General features: G+C 43.1%; 1 protein-coding gene across 2 annotated transcripts in view; it reads right to left on the minus strand.

The window, feature by feature from the left end:
* The window catches only part of GRIA1 (glutamate ionotropic receptor AMPA type subunit 1), a 303,014-nt gene that overhangs the window by 79,425 nt on the left and 199,280 nt on the right, over positions 1-24,309 (minus strand). For both annotated transcript variants that reach the window (XM_043597761.1, XM_043597751.1), the window contains exons 9-11: positions 15,757-15,867; positions 14,838-15,044; positions 8,106-8,476 (exon numbers count right to left, since the gene is read on the minus strand). In XM_043597761.1, the coding sequence (XP_043453696.1) occupies positions 8,106-8,476; positions 14,838-15,044; positions 15,757-15,867 (689 nt within the window). The remainder of the gene's footprint in view (positions 1-8,105; positions 8,477-14,837; positions 15,045-15,756; positions 15,868-24,309) is intronic.

Consider the following 24,309-nt stretch of genomic DNA (forward strand, 5'->3'; position numbering starts at 1 on the left):
ACATGCAGGGACAGTTGTGATGGCACCAGCAACATCAACAGCTCTTATCGTCTCTGGGTCAGCCCTGTACAAAAGGAGGAGCTTTCCAGGTACTATGTAATTTTATACTCAAAATACACATTCAGTATTTCTTCTTAACCCCATTTTCCAGAAGAAGAAACTGACGTGCAGGGAAGCAACCTTCCCATGCTTGCACGGCTGCTAGGATTCACTTGCAGCAACCCTATTCCAGAGTTTAGGCATAACCATTATTATGAGGCACAGCTTCAGAGGAGTAATCAGGGCTGGGAAGACAGTATTTGTGAAGGGGGAAGAGTTGAACCAGGAAAGATGGGAACAGTCACTCCAAGTGGAAGGGATGACCAGGGCAGACAAGGGCTGGGGAATCAAAATGAAGCACAACTTGGTTTGGCCAAAGCCTTGGCTGAACCTGGGAATCGAAGGGAGACACACCTTATATGGGAGGCTGGGGACATACTAGGGACCATCTTGTTTCCATTTTGAAGAAGGAGAAGTGAGACAGACAGAGGCGGTGACTCCCCCGGTGGGCTAACAGCAGGCTGAGACTGCGCTTCCTACTAAGCTCCTTTATCCCCTCCTCCAGTCCTGTGGGCCTGCCCCTTGTGACAACAGCTGCATTCTGCCTCCAGCAAGTACTGTGCTTCCTTATTTTAAGGTCCTCCTAAGCCACTGGAGACACACCAGGACTGTTGTCACCTAGGTGTGCCATTTCTGTTAGTCTGCTTGACACCATTTACCTTCTGCTGGGTACCTTGGGCTTAATTCACCTACTATCTTCCTTGAACATAGCTAGGGCAAAAGTATTCATTTACCACAGATGGATGGTGTACCTAACTCACATTCAAAACCGCCAGACTCCTCATAGGAGTACGAGCATACATTCCCCATCATTTCAATTCATAATGCTTTTACTTTTCCCTATGTAGAATTCGTACTTCTTTCCAATGAACAGTTGGGTCTTCTGGTCCTGGATGCTGCATGTGCAGAGAAAGTTTAAAAGGAAACAGGAAGTTTTCTCTAGGAAAATGTGGAACATAGGAAGATATTGTCATGGGCAGGCCTTTTTAGTTAACAAGACATAGGGACCATCTCTCTTCTAGTGCAGCCCCCATCCATGGCCTGGATTTTCTAAGGCATGTGAAAGGTGAGAAAAACATAGCAATCACATTTTATACTTGGAACCAAAAATGGAGGAGGAATAGGGAAAATTCCTTTAAAAAGTACATAAATGTAATATTTCAAGTGTGTCTGAATTCATTAAAAACACAGTGGTACATTATACTCCTTGCTATTCTTCCAGGGGTCTCCAACTGGTGGCCTACAAGCTGGATCTTGGCATGTTTTGTTTCATTTGTACAGTGTTCCCAGAGCAGTGACTGTCTAGAACTGAGTGGGAATGGCCTTCTCCAGCTGACTTATGCATGTCCCAGTTCACCACAGTCCACAGATGACCTCCATTCTTGTGTTTCTGAGCTTCCACTCACAATTTATGCAACCTTGCCTAGGTCCTTCCCCTCCTTGTATACCAGAATCTTCACCTATCAAATGGGGATGGGGGTGTTGGTGACATTTTACAGGTGTTTTGTTTATTGCTTGCCTCCTCCCACTAAACAGTAAGCTCCTAGGAAGGCAGGGAGTTTTGTCTGCTTTATTCAGTAATATCTCCTATTGCACTTTGAACCAAACCTGTTGCATAATAGGTGCTAAATAAACATTTCATGAGTGAATAAATGGCCCTAACCATCTCTTTCAGCTTAGTGAAACACTCTCTGAGAATTTGCATATTGTGATTTTGGAAGAAAAAAAATTAATCTCCCTTCAGTTAAACTGTTCAAACCTTGGACTTTCAGAGCACGAGAGAGAGAGAGAGAGAGAGAGAGAGAGAGAGAGAGAGAGAGAGAGAGCGCATAATTTGACTTCCCTCTTACTGATGGCCACAATTGCTGGCCGAGATGCAGAAAATGATGCTTTTCATTTGTGTATCCAGTGAAGCCTTTATTCTCCTGTCAGTGCATTCATTTTAATACTTCCATGTGGCTTTTGGAGTTTCTGAAAGTTCTACTCTTGTGTTTCTCAATGGTCTGTGAAACTGCGGGGCACTGGAGCCTGGCTCTGGGTCTAGCCACCAGGTAGCAGAGGATTAAAGTTGAAAGGGAAGGAGGCACTGAGCTGAAGTTCCCCAGGGATGGGGCCACCCCCAGACAGTCCCTGCACATATCACACCTGCTATATTTGCAGAATCCCCTCACCTGGGTCAATGGAGAGGGACAGGTGATTCTGATGTAGGTGGTCCCAGCAGAAACCCCCAAGCCTAGTCCCAAGGCACAAAGCATCTGTCACACATTTCTTGCATCATAACTGTCTACACGCCCTTGTGATATTCTTCCTTGCAGCAATGAATCTGTGTCCTACAAGAGGCTTTTTTCTAAAGGCGAAATATTCTATAATTTCAGGTGGCTTCCATCAACTTCCCTGCGTTTCTACTCTCAGCATCCCTTCCTTCCTCCTGCAACACTTAAATGACACAAGATGAGCAAGAGAAGGAGATTTGCATGACTGCCTCTGGGAGGGGAGGTGGGAAAACAGGAGGTGCACGGGGTAGATTTCTCATCACTTCTCAGTGTCATGGCATATTGGTTGCTATGGAACTTTTGTATGAATGCAAAGGTCAGACTGTCGTTGGTTATTAGTTTGGGATCTGCTCATTGGTTATCCTGTTCCCATGGTGAATCAGTTGCTTGGCCCGACAAGTAGATTAGCTGGGGTGGAGGTGTGTGTGGTATAAGGTTCCTGGAGATCTCCAAAGTGCCATCACTCTTCCACTTGAGACTTCTCACTGAGACTAATTATCTTCACTAGGTGGAGATAATTATCATACATTCTGATACATTTTAAGATCAGGAATAAAAGAGTTTTGAAAGCCGCAGTCATAATTTCCCATTTTCTTCTATTCTTCTAGGACCTTCTAAACCTCTCTTGTTCTGCTTACTAAGGTCATACGAACCCAGAAAAGTACTGACTCCATGAACAAGCCAATAAGTAAGTGGGGGCTGTGGGAATAAAGAGCTGAAGAGGCTCCTTCTTAGCTCACTTGCAGGCAATAAATAGAACCTTGGGTTGAGACTGCCTGGTAAGCAGCACTGGATTGGGCATCAACAGGCCCAAGGGATTGTCTTGGTCACCTCAGAGGAAATCCCTTTCACCTCTTAGGCCTCAGTTTCTTTGTGCATAACATGAGATGGATAAACCAGATCATCCTAATGATCCTGCCCAAAGCTAAAGGTCTTTGGAACTGTGGTTCCATGTTTTCCAAATGCTCCCTACCTCTTGGGTCCACCTTGGACTCTTCCCTTTCCTCACTCTCATATATCCAGTCCATCAGCAAGTGCTGTCAGTTCGAGTTTCAAAGTAGCCCACAAATCCATCTCCTTGACCATCATAATTTCCATCACTGTAATTTCCTCTGGACAGCCATAAGATCCTCTTGCTTGGTTTCTCTGCTTCCACTCTTGACTATTCTCTGCCCAATTCATTTTCCTCATAGCTCCCTGGAGTGGTATTTTAGCATCTAAATCAATCCTTGCCTTGCTTAAAACTCTCCAATGTCTTCTCAATGTATTGAAAGTAAAACTCCAAAACTATACTACAGTCCAGGGTCCTGCATAATCTGGACTCTGCCTACTTCTCTAATGTTATCTCAAACCCCTGTTCTCATTCACTGGGTACTCTTTCCATCTTTGAAAGCATTAAGCTCTCTTCCATCTCAGACCCTTGCACATGGCTAGTACGTTTCTCAGTTCTATGCAAGCCTACCTCTTTCTCACCTATCAACTCCTCAGAGAAACTTTCTCAGAACTCCTTAAGTAAGTCCCCTGTAATTCTACTTCCCTTATTATCTATTGCTATAGCAGGGTCATTTTATTCATAGCACATCACAATTTATACATTCACAATTGCCTGTTTAATGTCTGTCTTACAGCACTATTCTTGCCAGATCCTTGAAGCAAACACTCCAGCCCCCATGCTGCTCGTTGATATATATTGTCATATCCTCAGCCCACTGCAGCATGTCATGCATGGCCAATAAATGAATGACACTGGTCACAAATAGGGGGAAAAGGGTACAGAAAAGAAGATTGAGGGAACTAAAGATAAATTTTGCTGTTTTGACAGTTTTGTCCCTCCTTTAATATATCTCTTCTCAAAATGTTCCTCTCCATGGGAAAATGAATCTAAAGATCTCTTAAAAATAGGTCGTTGGACACAAGCAGCAGGCCTATGAAGTCAATTCATGGATAGCATTTTAATCTCACCTTCGGCCTAATCAAAAAAAATTGTAATGTGTGATCACAGCTAAACTGAATTGTAACTCTGAATATTAAAATGGCCTACACAAAACCAATTTCACATATAAATATGTTAAAGGGAGGTGGGAAAAGTCTTTAAAGAATTTCAAGAGGATTTACTGGCATATGTCATTGAATGTGTTAACTACAGATGATTTATTCATTATATAAGTGCAGAAAAACATTGACTTCAGCCACTGTGGCCAGTGCTGCTGGTTGACCCCCCAACATCTATCCCCATATGTTCCCCTCTAGAGGCTAGAATACTTAAATTCTTGTTCTACTGGCCTTGCTTGCCACTAGGAAGGAAGGGCCACTGTTCTCACTAATAAGATAGAAACAGATATCAGCTGCTGGGGTAGGGAGTATTCCATTAAGCTTTTGTTTTTCTGATCCAAAGAGACAGAAATGGCAACACTCCTTCCCTTTCTTGTTGTTTGAACACGGACGCAATATCTTGGTGTAGCCATCTTGTGAATATGAGAAAATGTCAAGACAGTCACAAAACAGCAGATCCTGATTTCACTGAACCATGAACCACTGACTACTTCTGTTTTTCTAATAACATAAGAAAGATAACTATCTGTTCATATTGCTGTGGTCAGATTATTGTGTTAATTGCAGGCAACCACATTTAGCTACATTTTGTTGGCTTTTGGGTGACAGACATTAACATGAACTTTGAAGAGATTAAAAGAGATAAAGCTACTTGTGTATGAATGTACATACATGTAATTCAGATGGCACTTGGTTTTCCAAATTCTAAATTAGTGAGGATTTACGATATTTTCTTTAAGTAAACAGCAAGAGTAACTAATTGAAGCTCGTTTGAAAGGATGTTTGATGCAAACAAGCCCCTTAAAGTTCTTCCCACCACAGCACCCAGAGTGTCTCTGACACACTACTTTGCATGTCAGAGGCTCATGACACGTATGACTTCATCAGCGAATACATAGACAGCAACAATAAAAGCTTCTGTTGATGTTTGCAGCTGCTTGCTTGGTCTCTGGCTCTGATCACTCACTGTCTAAGTGTCCTTGTCTTTTTTGTATGGCCCAAGTGAGATGAAGTACATGCCTTTTCTTTTTAGCGTGTATTTCCAGGATACACTGTAGTGTATACTCTGACTCTCAGGGTTTCTACAGGCCTCTAAGCTCTGGGAATGGCCAGGGTGGGCCTGGTAAGGAAAAGTCCACCTCAAGTAGATATTACTTCTTATTCTGTAATGTTTACTCTTTTGTCTGTAAGACTCTTTAATCCAAAATGACAAATCCTTCCTCCCAGTTCCTGTGAGAAGAAGTCTCAGGAATCCTGGTGTTGCTGGTCTCTGGGATCAACCACTGGCTGTTTCTGCTTTGTCCCTGGACTTTGCAAGAAGGGAGAAATCCAGTGGCTTTCACATCAGTGTGAGCACCCTTTCTTCCAGTGAAGTTTAGTAGAAGCCCAATATATAAAATCAGTAAAATAATAAAAAATGGCCCTTGTCTTATAGTGCTTCCTGGATATCATATTATGGGTCCTACATATATCAATCTATTTTAAACCTCATAACAATACTTAAGGTGGTAACAGTTCCATTTTACCAGTGAAAAAAACAGGCATAGAGTGGAGGCGTTCTATCAAAGATTGGGAGGAAGGAGGCTGGGATGGGTCCTTCATAGTCTCCTTTTCACCTCAGTGTCGGTTCCTAAGATACTCTAGTGGAACCCTTAGAAGACCTGGAGACAATGTTTGAAAATCCTTTTGCAGCCCGAGGTCACAAACTCAAATACTCTCCCAGGGGCCAGCTGAGTAACAAAGGAATTAAGGTGGTTACCTGGGGGCTGCAGTGTGGTGGAGTGTGCGAGGATCAGCTAAGGGGGTGGCTGCCACTCAGCTTTGCACAACCATTACCAAATTCTGTGCGGATCAAACACAAACATGCCTCCCAGAGGACTTAGCTTTTGTGGGCCACCAACTTGAGACAATCGGAGAATGGGTGGAGACTCTGAAAACGTATCCTGAGGTCAGACCACTTGGGTGCCATTAGAAGTTGAGATGCCCACTGATGAAGGAAATAATGGAGAAAAACAAGCCCATGGGTCTTTTTGGACATATGCATATTGTGATGGCCCTATGTTATACTGACTAGCTAAGAGTCATTTCTTCCCACTGTTTATCTACTGGCCTGATTTATTTTTAAGCAAGTCCTTCCCCTACTTGGTTCTGTCTACTCTTCACCATGTGTTTGTCAGTATTGGCCAAGCATCCAGTCTCACACCTCCTCTCCCACGCACCCCACCCCCCAACTGTCTTCTTATTTAAAGAAAAACAAGATTATAATGGTGAACAATGAGACTACCTAAATTATACAGCAGCCAAAATGAGTCCTGAGGGAAGATCCTTAGGAAGATTTTATTCCTTTGCTACTCAGGAATATTGGTTCTCATTGACACTCAAATGCAAAACAGACAGGTGGCTAAGATGCCTCCAGCACTTGCCTATAAGGCCTTAATATTTACGTAACTTGCCCCCAGAAGGTGACAATGTGTGCAAATCTATTTATGACAGCCAAGTTCTAAGTCATGCCTCCCCACATGCTTTAGAAACTTGGTAGTCTACAAGGGACTGCCTAATGGAAAAGGAGTTCATAGACACTGAACAACTGTAAAAGGAAAGGGAAATATAGTCAGTGCTTGTATATCAGATAAACTGGAGGGGATCTGTCACATGAACATTCCAGAATGTAGTTGAAAGAACATCATACACAAAGACAGGAGGTCAATAAATGTGAGGACTGGGCTAGATTGGGAGTTTTCAAGTTTCTTTTATGCCCCTGCCGCCTTTCCATCCTTCCTCCTTTTTTTCTTTCTTGGCTTAGGAATCTTTTTTTTTGAAAAAACAATAATATTTGCAGTGTAATGTATAAAACAGACAAAGTGGACCTACTGTGGTTCCATGTGGAGGCTGCGGCCTCACTGATTTGGGCACCCTAGCACTCTCAATGCGCTATCTGAGGCACCTCTGAGAAATCCCATGTTCGAACCACAAGAAGCAAATTTACATCACCATTAGAACTAGATTATTTCCAAGGTCTGTTAAGAACTAAGAAAAAGAGAACCCTTTTCTCTTAAAAATGAAGAAACCTAGGTCTGCTAGGTCAGGTGACCTACTCAGGGCCATACCTAGCATGCTATAGCCAGTACTAGAACCCACTCATAGTTCAGTGCTCTCCTTCCATCATTTAGAAAGTCGCATAGGATGGTGGTCTGAATCTCAACTCACCTAGCTACAAGCTCTGTAACATTGGCAAGATATTCAACATTTGTGTGGTTCCTCATTTATGAAAGAAGATATAACAAGAGTCCCACCTTATGCTTCTGTGAGGAATCAGTGAGATAATGGATGTATGGGACTCAAACCCTTGCTTAGCATATAGTAGGTGCTTACTAAATGTTAGCTGTACCATACTCTCCTCCATCCCTTCTCTGTTCCTTGCAGCTACAGAACATCAGACTTGTGATTATCCCTATTAATCTTGATGGAGCACATCAACCAGATAGCAGACAGAGCTGGCTCAGACACAGGATGCATCCAGCCGATGGACAGCATGCACTGGACAGTTGGCTGTAAAGCATAGCTGAAAAGCTGAATACAGTGAAGTCTGGAAATAATTCCTATCTCTTAACTTTCCGATATTTGCTTTGTTTTCCAAGAAAAATAAGCATTGAGCAAAGGGGTTGAGAAGAGCTGACTGACCTGGGAGAAATGTCACATCCTTGTTGCATGAATGCTCCCAGGGAGAACCACAAACTGTTGAATATCCCAAACTCATTGGATTGGTCACTGGTTGTCTGGTCCCGCCCTTCCTCAAACTCTTCACTGTGCCATTCATAGGGGCTGAAGCGGCTGACCAGGAAAAGGACGACACTCACTCCAATGTAGGCAAAGACAATGCACATCCAAATTTCATAAGCCAAAGGATCGAGGAAGGAGAAGACCCCCGGCTTGGACTTCTGCGGCTTTTTTATCATGATGGAGATCCCCAAACTCATAAATGGCTTGGAGAAATCTATCACCTCTTCCCGGACCAAGGTGATAGTTAAAGGAGCCACGGCCACATCGGCTCTCTGCAAAAAAAAAAAAAAAAAAAAAAAGGAAGAAGAAGAAGAAGAAGAAGAAAAAATGCAGTTGAGCTCAGCAGCTCTCTGTTCTCTTGTTTCTTTCTCCACTGAATATTCTTTTGCATTTTAAAGGATGTGCGAGTTGAAAAGAAACTCAGAAGTCTAATTCCTCCTACTGTCTATATTTCTGACAAATGAATGATCAGCTCACTGTCTTATAGGAGAGATTATCCCAGTGTTTGACAGTTCTAACTGTTAGGGCATCTTCCTCACCTTACTAGAAGGGGGATGTTGTGATATCTGTGGTTTCTGCCTTCCCAGCAGCCATGCCTCCTTCCTCCACAAGAAGAACCACTCCTGTCCACTCTCAGTCCTTCTAGTTCAAATCAGCTAATCACCCTGGTTACATAGTGAAGTGCATGACCCAGGTTTGGCCATCGGTATACTTCATTTCCCTGGTCAGAATGATTCATTCAAAAATGGTATAGGACTCAAGTCCGTTTAATGAGCATTAGCCCCGAGAGTCAGAGTGAGAGATTTAGAAACTGATCCAGAACGTCATTTGGGCCATGCTAAATTCAGGGCTTACCCCAGACTCCAAGGAAGATGGGTTAATATATTCTATTTGTTCCCAGGAACATGAGCCAGCCCTTCTGTTTGCCTAAGCCAGTTTGGATTGGGTTTCTTTTACCTGCAGCCAAGATATCCCTAGCTAATAGTGTGGTAAAGGCAAATTTAACTCAATAAACTCTTACTGGGCACTTCTTTATGTTCAAGCCCTAGGCTGGAAGCTGAGGGTAAGCTACAGTCCCTACACTCAGGGTATTACAACTAGTAAGAGAGGTCGGTATATATATCCACCTTTCCCTCCTCTCACCCCTCCCCTCCCCCGCAGTTTTTCAGTCTACCAGGTAGGCTGGATGTACTAGCCAAGAGATACACAATGATACAGGAGACAAGAGAGGCATTAATTCTGGCTGAGGAGATCAGGGGCTACATCATAAAAGAGGTGACACATAAATGTGGCATTGAAGAGGGGTAGGATCTTGTTGCTCTGGCACAGTACACATTTCAGAAGGAGGGAATTATGTGAGTGAAGGCCTTAAAGAGAGGAGGAAAAGAAGCATCACAAGTATTTTTCGTGAAGATGCCTAAGAAACATACAAACAATTCAATTTTTAAAATTCAGATCCATGTAGACAAACATAAAAAAGGTTGCAAGAAATGCTCATCTTTGAGCATCTAGCATGTGGAATCACCATCCTTGCTCTTCGGTCTTTCCTCCCTCTCCCTAATGGCAGAAGCACTGGCATCTACACAAAAATCCACTGCTCTGTTGGCTTGAGATCAAGAGATCCTGGAAACCCAAGAAGGTTCCATGGACAGGTGCCACAAAACTCATTTTTGAAATGAGAGACACATCTGTGCAAGTCTGTTCCAGGTGGATGGCTTTCTCTCATGATGCACAACAGTCCAGATGTGAAACTGGTGACAGATGTGTGCAGATGAGTGCCCCACTTAGCTGCTGACTGGTGTTACATAGAGAAGAGTTCGGCTGATTACTGTCATTGGCTGGGGTTTTTGAGAAGGTGCTTCAAGTGGAATAAAAACCCTGGCTTCAGAATGACTTAAGATCTCACCCAGGGAAAGAAACTTTCCATAAAGCAATGTGAATTTGATAGTAATTCTGCTTTTTTTTTCTAATAGTCACTGCATAAATCTTTTATTATTATTATTATTATTATTATTATTATTATTATTTTGCAAATACTTACAAGCAAGTGCAAGGGAGAAGATACCTACTCTTTTGTCTGTACCCTAATATAGATAGAAAAGGAATGGAGGAGAAAAGTAATGGAAATGACTTAGAGGGACTACTACATGTTACCCGAAAGGGAGGTGAATGAAGACCAGCTTTGAAGGTGGTAACAGGAATTGAATGGATTCATTTGATGCCTCCTGATGTGAGTTAATGAAAGGGACTGTGGACTGGAAAAATCACAGAAGCACATCATCATAATGCTTAGTTCATTCAGCAGTTCCAAGATTTGTTTCATAGAACATTATTTCTGGAAGGATGTTAATAAGTGTAACATAAAAACAGTGTGAAAATGAGGAAACATGAATCTAGGAAATATGAACTTAAACAGGTGGGGTGAGACTCCTCAGAACCTTTAGAAGATCACTATGCACTGAGAATTTCCAAGAGAGGTAAGTAGATGTAATACTTCTAAAATTATCTGGCCGTGGATCCCTGAGCATCAAAAGAGACCCATATGTGTAGGAGACATACACAGTGGGAGATGCTACATTCATTGACCTTACTTTATAGAGAAAAACTCAGGTCCAGAGAGGGAAGGTGATTTGTGCAAAGCTGCAGTGTTTCGGTTTGTCTGACATTGACTGAGAGGTCTTAAGAGGTGATTTCCAGCACCTGAGGTTGTTAGTGGCGCTCTGCAGGATTGGTCAAAGGCAGAGCTTACCTGGGAAAGTTAGACCTGGCTGCTCTGCTGGTGACTTGTTGACCATGTGGCCTTAAGTGAAACTGTTGTCTTTTGGAATATCAAATCCCTCGCTAAAAAAAAAAAAAAAAAAAAAGGAGGTGTAATAATTTTTTGCCCTACCTATTTGATAGGGTGGTTTTGTGAGGATCAAAAGAATTCAAATATGTGAGAATACTGTGAAGTGTAAGCATTCCACAGATGCTCAAAATTATTTACTTAAATTGACATTAGGATAGTAGCTTCCAAAATTAAGCATACGTCAGAATCACCTAGAGGGCTTTTAAAAATGCAGGTGGCAGAGTTTCTGGATCTCGGTGTGATACCTGAGAATTTGCATTTCTTTTTTTTTTAATATTTATTTATTTTGGGGGGGAGACAGAGACAATAGCATGAGCTGGGGAGGGCAGAGAGGGAAACACAGAATCTAAAGCAGGCTCCAACACTCTGAGCTGTCAGCACAGAGCCTGACACGGGGTTTGAACCCATGAACCGTGAGATCATGACCTGAGCCAAAGTCAGATGCTTAATTGACTGAGCCACCCAGGTGCCCCGAGAATTTGCATTTCTAATAAGTTCCCCAATGATGTTGATGCTACTGGTCCAGACATCACACTTTGAGAACCACTGACCTAGGCGAGCCCCAAACAAAATATGTGATGTCTAGAAACAATCCTGGGGAGACAGTAAACAGTTTTGATGTTGTAGGTAAAGGCGAAATGTGAAGAAAACCGTTAAGGTTGGAGAGTGACTCTGAGCCAGGCACTGTGTAGGTAAACTCCCCACCCCAGCCCGGGGATATGGGGTTCACTTTCCCTGTTTTACAGCGGTTCAATAACTTGCAGGTGCCTGCCGTCAAAGTTCACTCTCGTTCTGCTCCACCAAGACAAAGGACAGGCAGGGAAGCCACCTGTGAATCAAGCACAAAGCCAAATCCATGCAAGAAGCAGAAACTTCATTTGTAGCATGTGGCATCTGAGAATGCAGACACTATTGCTATGCCCATCGCCAGTAAACAGTAGCCTTACAGTCCAGTGCTCAGATGGCTTGGAGTTCAAAAGCCAGGCTGCATGTCACAACTCTGCTTTTACTAGCTGTCCTTTGCCAAATTACATACCCCCCCCCCCCACTGGGCCTCAGTGTCCTTATCTATGAAATGTGGAAAATAATTGTATCTGTCTTATGGGGTTGTTAGGAGGAGGAAATGAAATAATGTGGGTCAAATATTTAGCATGGCACCAGGCACAAACTACCTGTGGAAATGCTACTACTACAGGTTTTGATAAGAACAAGGTGGAACAACATAAGAGACTCTTAAAAACTGAGAACAAACTGAGGGTTGATGGGGGGTGGGTGATGGGTATTGAGGAGGGCATCTGTTGGGATGAGCACTGGGTGTTGTATGGAAACCAATTTGACAATAAATTTCATATAAAAAAAAGAACAAGGTGGAGCAAAAGAAGATGAAAGAGACCTTGATTGGCTTAACTATTTAAAAGGCACAGAAAGAATCAATTTGGGAGCCTCCAAATGAGTTTTGTCTGACCTTCTGGTTGTTTGTGGCTGACAGTTCCTCAAACTCCTCTATTCTTCCTCAGGGGTACAGAAAAAGAAAGCCAGACCAAAACTCAAGGGAAGATGTTGAATTGGGCCCATCATGGAGTCTTGAGAACACAGTTTATAAAGCACAGAGGGACAGGCCTGATGGAGGAGAGGGGATGGATGGGAAAGGGCTGGCCCTGGGGCATCAGAGGTAACTCTGGTTTCTTACTGATGAGCCAGTGACCCACCACTGACTGTTGGCTATTGGGAAGCTTGACCTCAGGATGATCATACCATTGTTCTGCCAGGATCACAGGCCTTTTGCTAAGGGAACTGTGGTCCATGGGGTGAGGTCGAAGATGAATGCTAGTGGAGGTTCCCATGGAAACCAGCCTCCAGATGCAGCATTAAACGTCCAGCTCTCTGTCATCAGTGGAGGTTCCCAGAGTGAGAGAAGTAGAGGGAGGAGAAAGGGTAGAAGTACATTCCACTCCTCAACTCATTAACCATCTTATTAGGTCATCTTGAAAGCCACTTTCCTATGGAAGATTTTCCTTATTTCATCTCTTTTTTGAGTTCCCTTTGTATGGCTCCCATGGCCATCATGAGTCCTATTGCCTAGATATTGGAGAATGGAATTTAACCTAAATGGTTGCTTCATCCTGGCCAGAACTCAACATCAACCTGTGATTGGAGAATGGAATTTAACCTAAATGGTTGCTTCATCCTGGCCGGAACTCAACATCAACCTGTGACTTAGTATATGCTTCTGCTCAGAGACCCTGCCTATAATCTTCAGTTTCTGTGAGTAAAGCTGTGGTGGTCCCTTTCCTGCAAGTAGTGGCTGACTTCTTACATTACATTTGTTGTTTCTCTACTCAAGTATCTTCATCATCTCCCAGTACCCACTGAATCAATCCACTCTTCCCCTTGTCACTTCATACTCAACCATAGACCTGACTGCTCAATCCAAGCCCTCTACACAAATGACCACTGTTTTCTTTTCTTTTCTTTTTTAATTTATTTATTTAGAGACAGAGAGAGAGAGAGACAGAGAGAGAGAGAGATAGAGAGAGAGAGAGAGAGAACGAACAAACAGGGGAGGGGCAGAGAGGGAGAGAGAGAATCCCAAGTAGGCTCCATGCTGTCAGCACAGATCCTGATGCGGGGCTTGAGTCTACAAACCCTGAGATCATGACCTGAGCTGAAATCAAGAGTCAGAGGCTTAACTGACTGAGCCATCCAGGCACCCCAATGACCAATGTTTTTGCACCCTCCTTACACCTCTTTTATTTCCATCACCATTCTATTGTTTGTACTTTAGAAATTCCTGGGCTGCCTTTCTCTCTATTTGAACATGGGCAATTTTCAGTTTCCATATCTTTCTTGATGGCTAGACAAACTCATGTTAGCCTCTTGCCTGATCCTTGAACCATACTATCTTTTACTACTCTCTCTCATTGTATTTTCTACCCCATAAAATGTTAAGATCCTTGGGGACAGGGATCAGATCTTTTACTTCTCAGTGATTCCTTAAATACTTAAAGCAATTCAGACATTCAGTGGCTTCTCAGAAATGCTTCAACTTATTGAAGATTTTATAGCAATCGTGCATGGTGTTATTTCAAATGCAGTGAGTGATATAAAGACAGAGAGACCTACTCCTATTACACAGAAAACTATTATACAAGGCAAGGTAAGCCACAACAGAAACAGAAACTAAATCCTGCAGGGGAAGGCAAGAGCACTTAGAAAGGAGAGTTAATACCTGTTATGGGGAGAAAGAAATGACACCTTGGAAAAAGCAATATTTGATATAGATTTTTGGAGAAGGGACAGGAGTTTGGGGGTACTTAATGGAAGGGAGCACTCTAGAGAACAGAGTACTCAGGGGTGGTCTTGCTGAAGTGGATGGTATCGGAAAGGTAATATTGGGGTGAGTGACTAGAAAGTTAGGTTGAATCCAGGGTGTATCTGGCACCAGGGAAGAAGTTTATATGGAGGGGCCATAAATGATTTTGAGCAGGGGAGTGGCAACTCAGCGGTCTGCCTCAGGAAAACTCATCCTGAATCTCAGTATTGCCTGTGTTAGATCATGATCAACTGCAGTCACAAGACTGAACTGAGAAAGCCGGGACCAGTAAGTAGCCTTGAACAAAGAATGTCTCAAGATATTGGATTTTGAACACCTCATCTTTTTGGCAGCAACTATACTAAGTTAGGGGGTCCAATAGTCATCTGTGGACAGGGCCAGCCAACCACCAAATTATTTTCTGTCAAACTCTCTCACTGTCCTCCAACCCCCCACCCTGTGGAGAACTTACTCCATAGACCAGCTCTCCCACCATGCCATTCCAAGCCTTGGTGTCAGGGTCACGGGCTCCATATTTTCCATCGCTGACAATCTCAAGACGGTAGGAGTAGCCCACATGTTTGGCAATCTCTGCTGCCAGCTCTACACAGTAGCCCTCATAGCGGTCATTGCCCTCAAACTGGTTGGCATTCTTCTTGAGCATCACATACGGATCTTCCTGGTAGAAAAATGGGGGGAGAGAGAATGTGGGTTGTGGGTCCACTCATAGGTAAGGAGGACTTTGGCATGGCAGGGGAAGATGTCAACAACGTTGGTTAACTTTGGTCTCTCTAAGTCCCTAAACCTACTTCCTGCATTTCTGCTCCCTCCATTACAAAACTTCTTGGGCTAAGAAAGTAAACTCTTAAAATAAGAATATTTTATAATTCACATGTGGAGCTCACCCTTTTAAATTATGTTCCAGGAGCTTTTGTATTTTTTGGAGGTGACTCTAGGGCACTATGTTGGGAAAGTAGGCCCTAAACAGTCTCCAGCTTTCTCACAGGCAATCACTGAAAATCACAGCCGTTCAGTGGATATAAAGTAGCTAAAGTGCTGGCTTTTAGGAGACTTTCTTAGAAAATGGCTTCTACTGAAGGAGTGTACAGTCTGAGAACCACCATAATTTAGTCTCACCATTATGTCTTATATATGGGTAAACTATGGCTCAAAGGAGGGTAACTGACTTATCCCCGTATACAAAATGAAATCATAGCAAAACCAGAGTGAAAACAGCATCTCTAATTTCTAGGAAACTCCTTTTTCTACTCCCTCTTTCTACCTATAGCATGGTTTCAGCAAGAAGAATAACCAGCTTATGCTCCTGGGGAAAACCTTTGTGTTGGTCTAGCTTACATCTAGATAACCTCGATGAAGGACTGAGTACTCACTAGGATTGTAGTAACGATGTATGTTCTGTTCTGGACACTTGAATTGTCCCCCCCAGCTTGAGCATCAGTGGCTGCAGGGACAAACTTATCATCTTCATTCCAGTAACCGATCTGTTAAGGAGAGGAAGGTGGTGACATGAGATGAGACAGGCTCCTTAGGACTGGCCTACTGTGGACCACCCAGCCAACACCAGACAAAAAAGCAAGGGTCTAGGCATCATATCATACAGTATTGGACACACCAGGCTCTAAAGCATTGGTAGATAAAAATAACAAGAGGTAAAATGCTCTCCATCCAGGTCCTCCCAGTCCCACCCCCTTGAACATCCTCACCATGATGGACTGAACCTAGAAATTGCCCCTGTGAAGAGGGGGCGGGTTTAACTCTTAATGCAGCTAGAATATTTTGTACAATGCAAGCCATGGCTGTGGAAACTGAATTCCTTGCAGTTGTTCACAAACTCAAACCCCTTTTTCTTTATTTCTATTAACCCTTCTCTTCCTGAGCTCATTCTGAATGGCAGTTGGAATCATAACGATTTAAACATTAAATTCCTTTTGCTTTATTTTTATATTTACCTGTATTTTTTCCATCTAGATTTAACTTCCTAGGTGATTGTTATTTTATGCTTTATCATTTATTTCTCTTATTTCCAATTATGAAATATTATAATACTGAGTATATATTAGTGCCTAAAATTATTGGCTGAAAAAATTATTATTATTTTTTTTAATTAGTGGGTTATTTATACTGGCTCATTTTCCAAGATCTTTCAGCTAATATTTATTGGATCCCTATCGTGTGCAAGACTCTGAGCTAAAACACTGGTAGTATTGTGTGGGAGGTTGAGAGAGATACAAAAAGTCTAAGAGGTAGTCCTTGCTCTGAGAAGTTCCCCAGTCTACTTGGGAAGACATGACACATGCAACACACAAGGTCATAAAGGATGGGCAGTTTAAGCCCAAACCTTTCAGGTTGGAGAGACCATGAACATGTGCCAAGATGTAAAGGCAGGAATCTTCCCAGATATGTAAGTTCAATGGCTTCCAGGTGGAAGATAGGGTTAGCCTAAGAGGGCAGTGGGCAAGTGGTAGAAGATGGATTTTTTTTTTTTTTAATTTTGGGAGAGGAGAGAAAGAGAGGAGAGAGAGAGAGAGAGAGAGAGAGAGAGAGAGAGAGAGAGAGAGATTCCCAAGCAGCTCCATGCTGTCAGTGTGGAGCCAGATGTAGAGCTCAATCTCATGAACTGCGAGATTATGACCTGAGCCAAAATCAAGAGGCAGATGCTCAAACCACTGAACCACCCAGGCGCCCCAGGAGACACCTGGATTTGAATGCCAGGCTAAACAATATAGACTTTATCCTGAAGGTAACAGGAAGTCATGGGAGGTTTGGGAAGAGCAGAATGGCATGGCTAATACACATACACACACAAACACACACCTCTGTCCTGTCTCTCTATATCTTTAGACAGTTGTGTTTTGTTCTGTGGTTCTTCTTTTGGCTGTAGATGGAGGGTGAGAAAGGAAAGAGAACTGGATGTGCATTTGCAGAGGAAAGAGCAGGCCTCCCACCAGCCAGAACTCAGACCAGGCTCACACAGCTGAGGCCTGTGCCAGGGGTCAACTCAAACAGCACTGTCTCCTTGATGCCTTCCCCAGTTTCCTCGTTGGAAAAAAGCCATTCTCTCTGTGATCTCACTGCGGTTAACAACAACAATGATAATTGACAATGCTGATTATGTTCTTGCTATTGTCAGATGCTAAGTGTTTTTAAGTTTTTGTGCCATTTCATTTGGATTAGAGGTGTCTGTAACCTGCCCAAGGTGATGCAGCTGGAAATTGGCTCTGCATTTGTTGCTAAGAGGGGACTTGGCTTCCATGATAACATGTAATCATTTTAGTTAACATTTATTGAGCGCTTACTGGGTTTCAGCCACTCTTTTCTTCTAAGTGGTTTTTTTCTTTTTTTTTTATGTTTTAACTTCTTCCATCCTCACAAAAATCTATGAAGTGGGTACTTAATTATCACCTCCATTTTAAATGTGAAGCAACTGAGATGTGGAGAAGTGAGGCAACTTTTCCAAGGTCACGGTCAAGTCATGGAGCCAGGATCTGAGCCAGGAAGGTTGACTGCAGGGCCAGTAAGCTGCTAGCCGGCCCTTGAGTGCCTCAGGTAGGTCCCCACTGGCCCTGTGGTCTGGATGTTTGTATGTCTGTCGCCATCTCTCCACAGTTCTGTGGGTTCCTGATGGACAAAGCCAGAGGTCTATTCCTTCTAGAACGATTTACTTAGCATGGCATATTCTTCTATAAGAAGCAGCTCAGGAAATGTTTGTTAAGAGAAGATGTGCTTCCAACAAGGAGACAGTGGACCCTACTGGGTGCTAAGACAGTCCAGAGGCTTGTCTCTCAGGGCATCGGGTCAAGATCTACCCTTGGTGCAGGCCTGTGCTCAATATTGCCTGTGTTAGGCACTTTTAGTCAGCACAGAAGGAGACATTTCTCCCTAAATGACACAAGAACCAGAAACTTAGATTTCCAGAATGTCAGAGGTGGAAGAGGCTTGAAGAATCACTTCTTCCAACCCCTTTCTTTTACAGAGAGGGATGAGGGGACAGGCACAAAACCAGGATGCAGTCTTGACTCCCTCACTTTGCTAGACCAGGGCCCTAGAACCCTGGAGCATCTGTGGGGACTTTTCCATGCCACTTTCCTAGGAGGTGGGTGAGGGGTCAGAAAATGGGAGACAGCTCTGGGTGCCCCATCTCTCCTTCAAAACACTCAGTTCTGCTTTTTATCTCTTTCACATATTGGGATCCCTTTAACGTTCACTTTTACAAGGACCCCTCTGGTTGAAAATGTTTAAAGCCACTAATGTAGTGTATCATGATGCAAGTTTTCAAAAGATTTCCAAAGTACTTTCACAACATTTAACTCTTTAGCAAATAGCACAAGACAGGTGTGGGATTGTTTCCTCTGTTTTATAAAGGAGATAACTGAGCCTTGGGGAAATAAAATGATCTAATTTATAAATATAGAGATTATATAGCAGATTCGTGGCAGGGCATAGGAGCCAGGGCATGACCTCAAAGGTTAGGTTATTTAATGTAATCAATACTAACTCAGGAGCAGGTCTGGCAAATGCCTTTTTCCCCCCACAGATGATGCTTTCCCTTTCCCTTTCTCTTTCTTTTCCTTCTTCCCCTCATTCCCTTCCTTTCTTCCCTTTTACTTTCCTCTTCACAATCAGGCACAGGTTTAGCTCCTTCTAATGAAACCATCAGTACAGAGCAAGTTGCATTCTCTGATGTGCAAAATCTAAAATATACAGTGTATTATTACGTATTATTTTTTTTTTAAGTGGGGGCTTGATAGTCAAGAGATTACTCTCTGATATAGAAAGAACTGGTTTAAAAGGTGGGCTTTCCTGGGGTGCCTGGGTGGCTTGGTCGGTTGAGCTTCTGACATCAGCTAAGGTCATGATCTCATGGTTTGTGGGTTCGAGCCCCAGGTCGGGCTTGCTGCTATCAACATGGAGCCTGCTTCAGATCCTCTGTCCTTCTCTGTCTCTGCCCTTCCCCTGCTCGTGCATGCGCACGTCCTCTTTCTCTCAAAAATAAATAAACATAAAAAAAAGGTAGACTTCCCTAATTACTAATCTTTGGCCAGTTACCTGACCTCAGTGGGCCTCGGTTCTTGCTCTGTGGAATGGATACATCAGGAGTATCTGTCTCTTGGGGTTTGCTGTGAGGATGGAAGGAGTTAATGCATGGACAACAATGAGAGCTGTATGTGGCTCATATTAATGCCTAGTCTAAGGGTAATGCCTTAGCAGGTTAGCAGGCTTCTATAGTATAAGACATTTCAGTATCAATTTACTATTGAAATTATCAATCTCTAAAGAAAAAGTGTATTATTTTAGAGCATTTCTCAAATTCATTTGGCAAAGTAACCCTCCTTACATGCAGAATGCCCTAGGGTAAGTGTGCCCCAAACCACAAGACATTGCTCTAAAATCCCAAGTTATTTTGATAAAGGATAGGGGGAAAAAGCAAGATAAATCTGTTGTAGACCAGATTCACACTACTTAGAAAGAGACTTTAATTTCTCAAGATAGTGGTCCTTCAAAGCTAGTATTGTGGCACTAGTTGTTAAATTGGGATCTATAAAAGTTATTGCATAGCTTGGTTTATATACAGCTTCCTTGATATCAAAAGCTAAAGGAATAGCTAAGTGTCATAAACAAGTTTATTTGATGTCTGACCCTTTTGTAGGGAAATAAAACAATATTGCCAGTCAAAAAGAGTGGGGTGATGCCAAAACCCGGCCTGCACCTCACATAAGCTAGCAGTTGAGAAATCTGGTTCCACAGTTCGATGAAACAAAAGTTGACAAAGAGTTTTGAAGAGACACTACACTTCAGAGATGAGAGCAAATTTCCCTTTCTTGGAGAAATGGGTTGGATTATTATACAGCACTTTGATTCTCTACTGAGGATATGCAGGACCTTTGATTCTCTCTGAAAGTAAATCAGAGCTAGTGGCTGGGTAAAGACTGGGGCCCATTATTCAGGAGAGGATTTAAACAATTCTAACAGTAAGAGGTCCTCTCCTGGGGCCAGTTATAATTTTTGATCTTCTGTTTCCATCTGCCTCTAAAGATTCTTTGAATGTAGGAAATGAGTCTAGATGATAGATTAGCTTTTTTTAAGTGAATGAAGTCTAAAAAAGAGATAGTTATAGAACAGTAAATTCAACTGATCTACCTTGCACAGTCAGCAAGTCAGATTTACACATTTGTATCTCTCGGCTGCCTGTAAAGCCACAGCCTGGGGACCTCCGAAAATGAGATCCACTGTAATACAGTTTTTAAAAGTATGTTGCCTATTGTGGCAAAGTCAACTAGATGACCAGCAAGGACTCTTATTCTCTTTCCCTAGCATAGAGGTGTTGGCAGGAAGTATCTCCCTAGCCAGCAATTACATTTCCCAGCCCATGGGGCACCTAGGTGGGCCAGAGGATTGGGTTCTGGCCAGCGGAACACAGCACAAATGATGCCCATCTCTCTTGGTCTGACTCCCCCAAATCTCTAGCACAATTTCTGCTTTCTTTCTTCCTCATCTGTTAGCTAGATGTTGACAGCCAGAATGATGCTAACGGGCAATGGAGCCTCTATAAGCCTGAGTCTTAACCAGAGCCCTCAGTCCAAACACTGGTCACCAGGTAAATGAGAATTAAACATCTATTGCATTAAAGAGCTAATAATTCAGAGTTTCTCTGTCACTGAACCTAGGGTTTTCTTAACTAACCTACTTAAAGAATTTGAACTTAATATGTTTATGTATGACTTTGAATTCTGCTGTAAGTGTTATTTAAAATTTTCCAGCATTTTTTTTTTCTTACTTGCTGGCAGATCTATGGAAATATGGGCCAGAATAGTATGCACCCTGGTTGCCCAGCAATATCCAATAAACTGTCTACTCATTTACTAAAAAGCCATTTATTTGCATGTGCTTACTATGTGTCAATATACTGCAGGAGTTGAAGGTATAATACATAACACAACTGTGGTCCCTGATTTTAGACAGCTGGCATTTTAGTGGCAGGAAGGTGGAGAAGAGGGGAAGAAAGACAATATATACCCAGGCCAGGGGTCAGCAAACTTTATCTGGAAAGAACCAGAGAGTAAATGTTTTAGGCTTTGTGGGTCATACAGTCTCTTTTCTAAGTACCCATCTCTGCTGTTGTAGTGCAGAAGCAGCCACAGACAATATCTAAACAAATGAATGTGGCTATGTTCCAAAGAAACTTCATTTATGGATACTGAAATTGTATTTTGGGAAATTTTCACATATGATGAAATAGTTGTCTTTTGATTTGTTTCAACCATTTAAAAATGTAAAAAAACTACTAGCTCATGGGCTGTACAAAAGCAGGCAGTGGGATGAATTTGCCTTGCAGGCTGAAGTCCGCCAAACCCAATCTAGATCACTAAGCCAACAAGAATAGATCAGAAGGGTTAAGCATTAAGAAAAAAAAAATAGAATGGGATAATGGGATTGTGCCAGATGGTGGGGGCCACTTTAGATAGCTTGGTCAAGGACAGCCTCTCCAAAGTGACTTCACTTGAGCAGAGACCTGAACCACAGGGAGAGAGAGCACACAAAACTGCAATGATAGCGAACATCAGGTAAAGGGATGGAACGATGTCAGTGCAGCTGTGCAGTGATGAGCTAGAGACAGAGGAGCAAGAGCTCATGCCAGAGGGAAGCAGCCTCTATTTTCTGAAGGTCAAGGGAAGGAGTTATATTTACCTGCAACAGGAAGCCAAGGGAAAGTTGTAGGCAGAGAAACAATAGAACCTGATGCATATTGACCTTACAGAAGGGCAAGGCTATAGATAGTGGGACTAGGTGATAGGTAAGGAGGCTCCCGTATGCATCCAGGATGGCGTGGGGGTGTCTTGGGCTCTAGGGTCAGCAGTGGAAACAGAGGTGGTTGGGTTGGAGCAATGTCTTAGAGCTATAAGAGGATTTGGCACGTCCAAAGTTGGGGAGCAAGGATTTACAGAAAAACTTCTGAAGATCATATGGAATGGAAGGCTGTGAATTCTTTGGGACTTTAGATTACTTCTGACATCAGCAGGACTTTGTGTCACTTTTAGTTTGCTTTCCTGCCCATGCTTTCCTTTCTAGTTACTCAGAGGGTCAGAATCTGGGATAAGAAACTCAGGGCAGGGCAGGATAAGGCAAGGCAGGGCAGGGGGACTCAAGTCAAGTTGCAATGAGAAGCAGATGCCTGCAATCAGGTCAGAAGCTAGACAGAGGGCCAATGATGATGGGAAAGATGGTTAAAATTCACAATGCTGGTCCCTTGATGAAAGACCTGGGAGAATTTTCCCTACACTTCTCCCTTGGCAGTCATTTATCAGAATTTGTGATCCAACCTGGATCTGATGAGGTATTTTAGATCTCAGATATAGATCTCTACATCGGTACCCCCTGGTGAACAAGATTTCCTGAGGATTTAGCTTTAGCAGAGCCAACGCCAAATCTGGCATCTATGCTGCTAAATGTATGATGCATGGATGCTTGGAAGTGTGCACATTTCACTGGGATGTCAGATTGGACCCAGATACCTAGAGGGTATCTGTTGGCGCATCAGTGCCAAGGATATAGGCCAAAAGATCAGGAGAGTGTCCCTGAGGCCCCAAATCAAGCAACAGCAGCTCCTCTTTATTACATATATCAGGTAAGGCCACGTAATGTTTACTGAAACAAGCACAACTAGGTCACTCTTAAATCTGAGGAATTACTTTGCTAGGAGGCTGATTGAGTAAAAGGCCTGAAGCCACAGATGTAGAGGAATTGATTTTCTACAAGTCAGATTCCCTGTAAACAAAGGATGCTTGAGCCCACAGTCTAAGCAAGAATTTAGTCTTGGGGAAGTAAGCTGGAAAACAGCCTTGGGATCTGAAACAATAAAGCACAGCCATTTGCTGGTGGATTTTAAGGTTACTCTGTTCTTTCTGTTTGGTGATTTATCCATTCCATAGGCTTGTACAGCCTGATTCACTCAAACTCAAGGCTGACAAAAAAAACAACAACAACAACAACAAAAAAAACCTGTGGCCTAAAGAAGGGAGTTTAAACAAACAAACAAAACATGGGCTGGATGTCGATTACATGCCAGGAGCTGCTTTTCTGAATCCCTCACTACAAGCTGTGGAGGTAGGAGGCACCGTTGCATTTAATTCTGACAGTGACCCTGTGTGGTACGGGATATTATCCCCCTTTTGGAGATGATGTAACTGAGGTCCAGGGAGGCTAAGTAACTTGTTCTAGGTCATGTGCCTACTGAAGAACAAAGCAGGGACTTAAATCCTGGCCTGTCTGCCTCCAAAGCCCAAGCTCATAACCATTCTGCCTGTGTTTCTCACCAAACCACCTAGAGCACTGGGAGCCTCTCCACTTGGGAAGCTGGCTTTTTAAATGTGCAGACTCCCGAGACTCATCTCTGTTCTCTTAAAGCAGAATGTCCAGCTTTGGGGAACCCGAGAATCGCTATTTTTAACAAGGCCTCCAGGTAATTCTTCTACTTGCTCAAGTGTGAGAACTGCCAATCTTGCTACGATGAGTCCTCTCCTGAGGAGAGCTCTTGATGTCATACAAATTTGGAGGAGACAAGGAGGCTTCCCACAGTCTCTGGTGAGGTTTAAGGTCAACATGAAGGACTGAGACCCGTGTTCCCGGGGGTAGTGATTGGGGAAGTTCCCACTGATGGGCGTTTCGTCCATTGAGGAGGGTCCCTAACCCCACCTGTCCTGAGGGAGTCAAAGCCCAGCCCAGAGAGGGACAACTTGACTGGAGGCATAAGCTTGACAGGGATGCTATCACATGCATCGGCATCCATGGTGTCAGTGCTGAGAGGAACTGAAGTTTGCACAGCCCAGCACCTCTCACTCATTTTAAAGACCCGGAGAAGTTAAAGCCACCCTGCTGGGCGATGACCAGGCTGGGGTAGGAGCCTCTGCCTTCTCTTCATCCTTACC

This window comes from Prionailurus bengalensis, chromosome A1 (genome assembly GCF_016509475.1).
Source record: "Prionailurus bengalensis isolate Pbe53 chromosome A1, Fcat_Pben_1.1_paternal_pri, whole genome shotgun sequence".
In the NCBI taxonomy this organism is placed as follows: domain Eukaryota; kingdom Metazoa; phylum Chordata; class Mammalia; order Carnivora; family Felidae; genus Prionailurus; species Prionailurus bengalensis.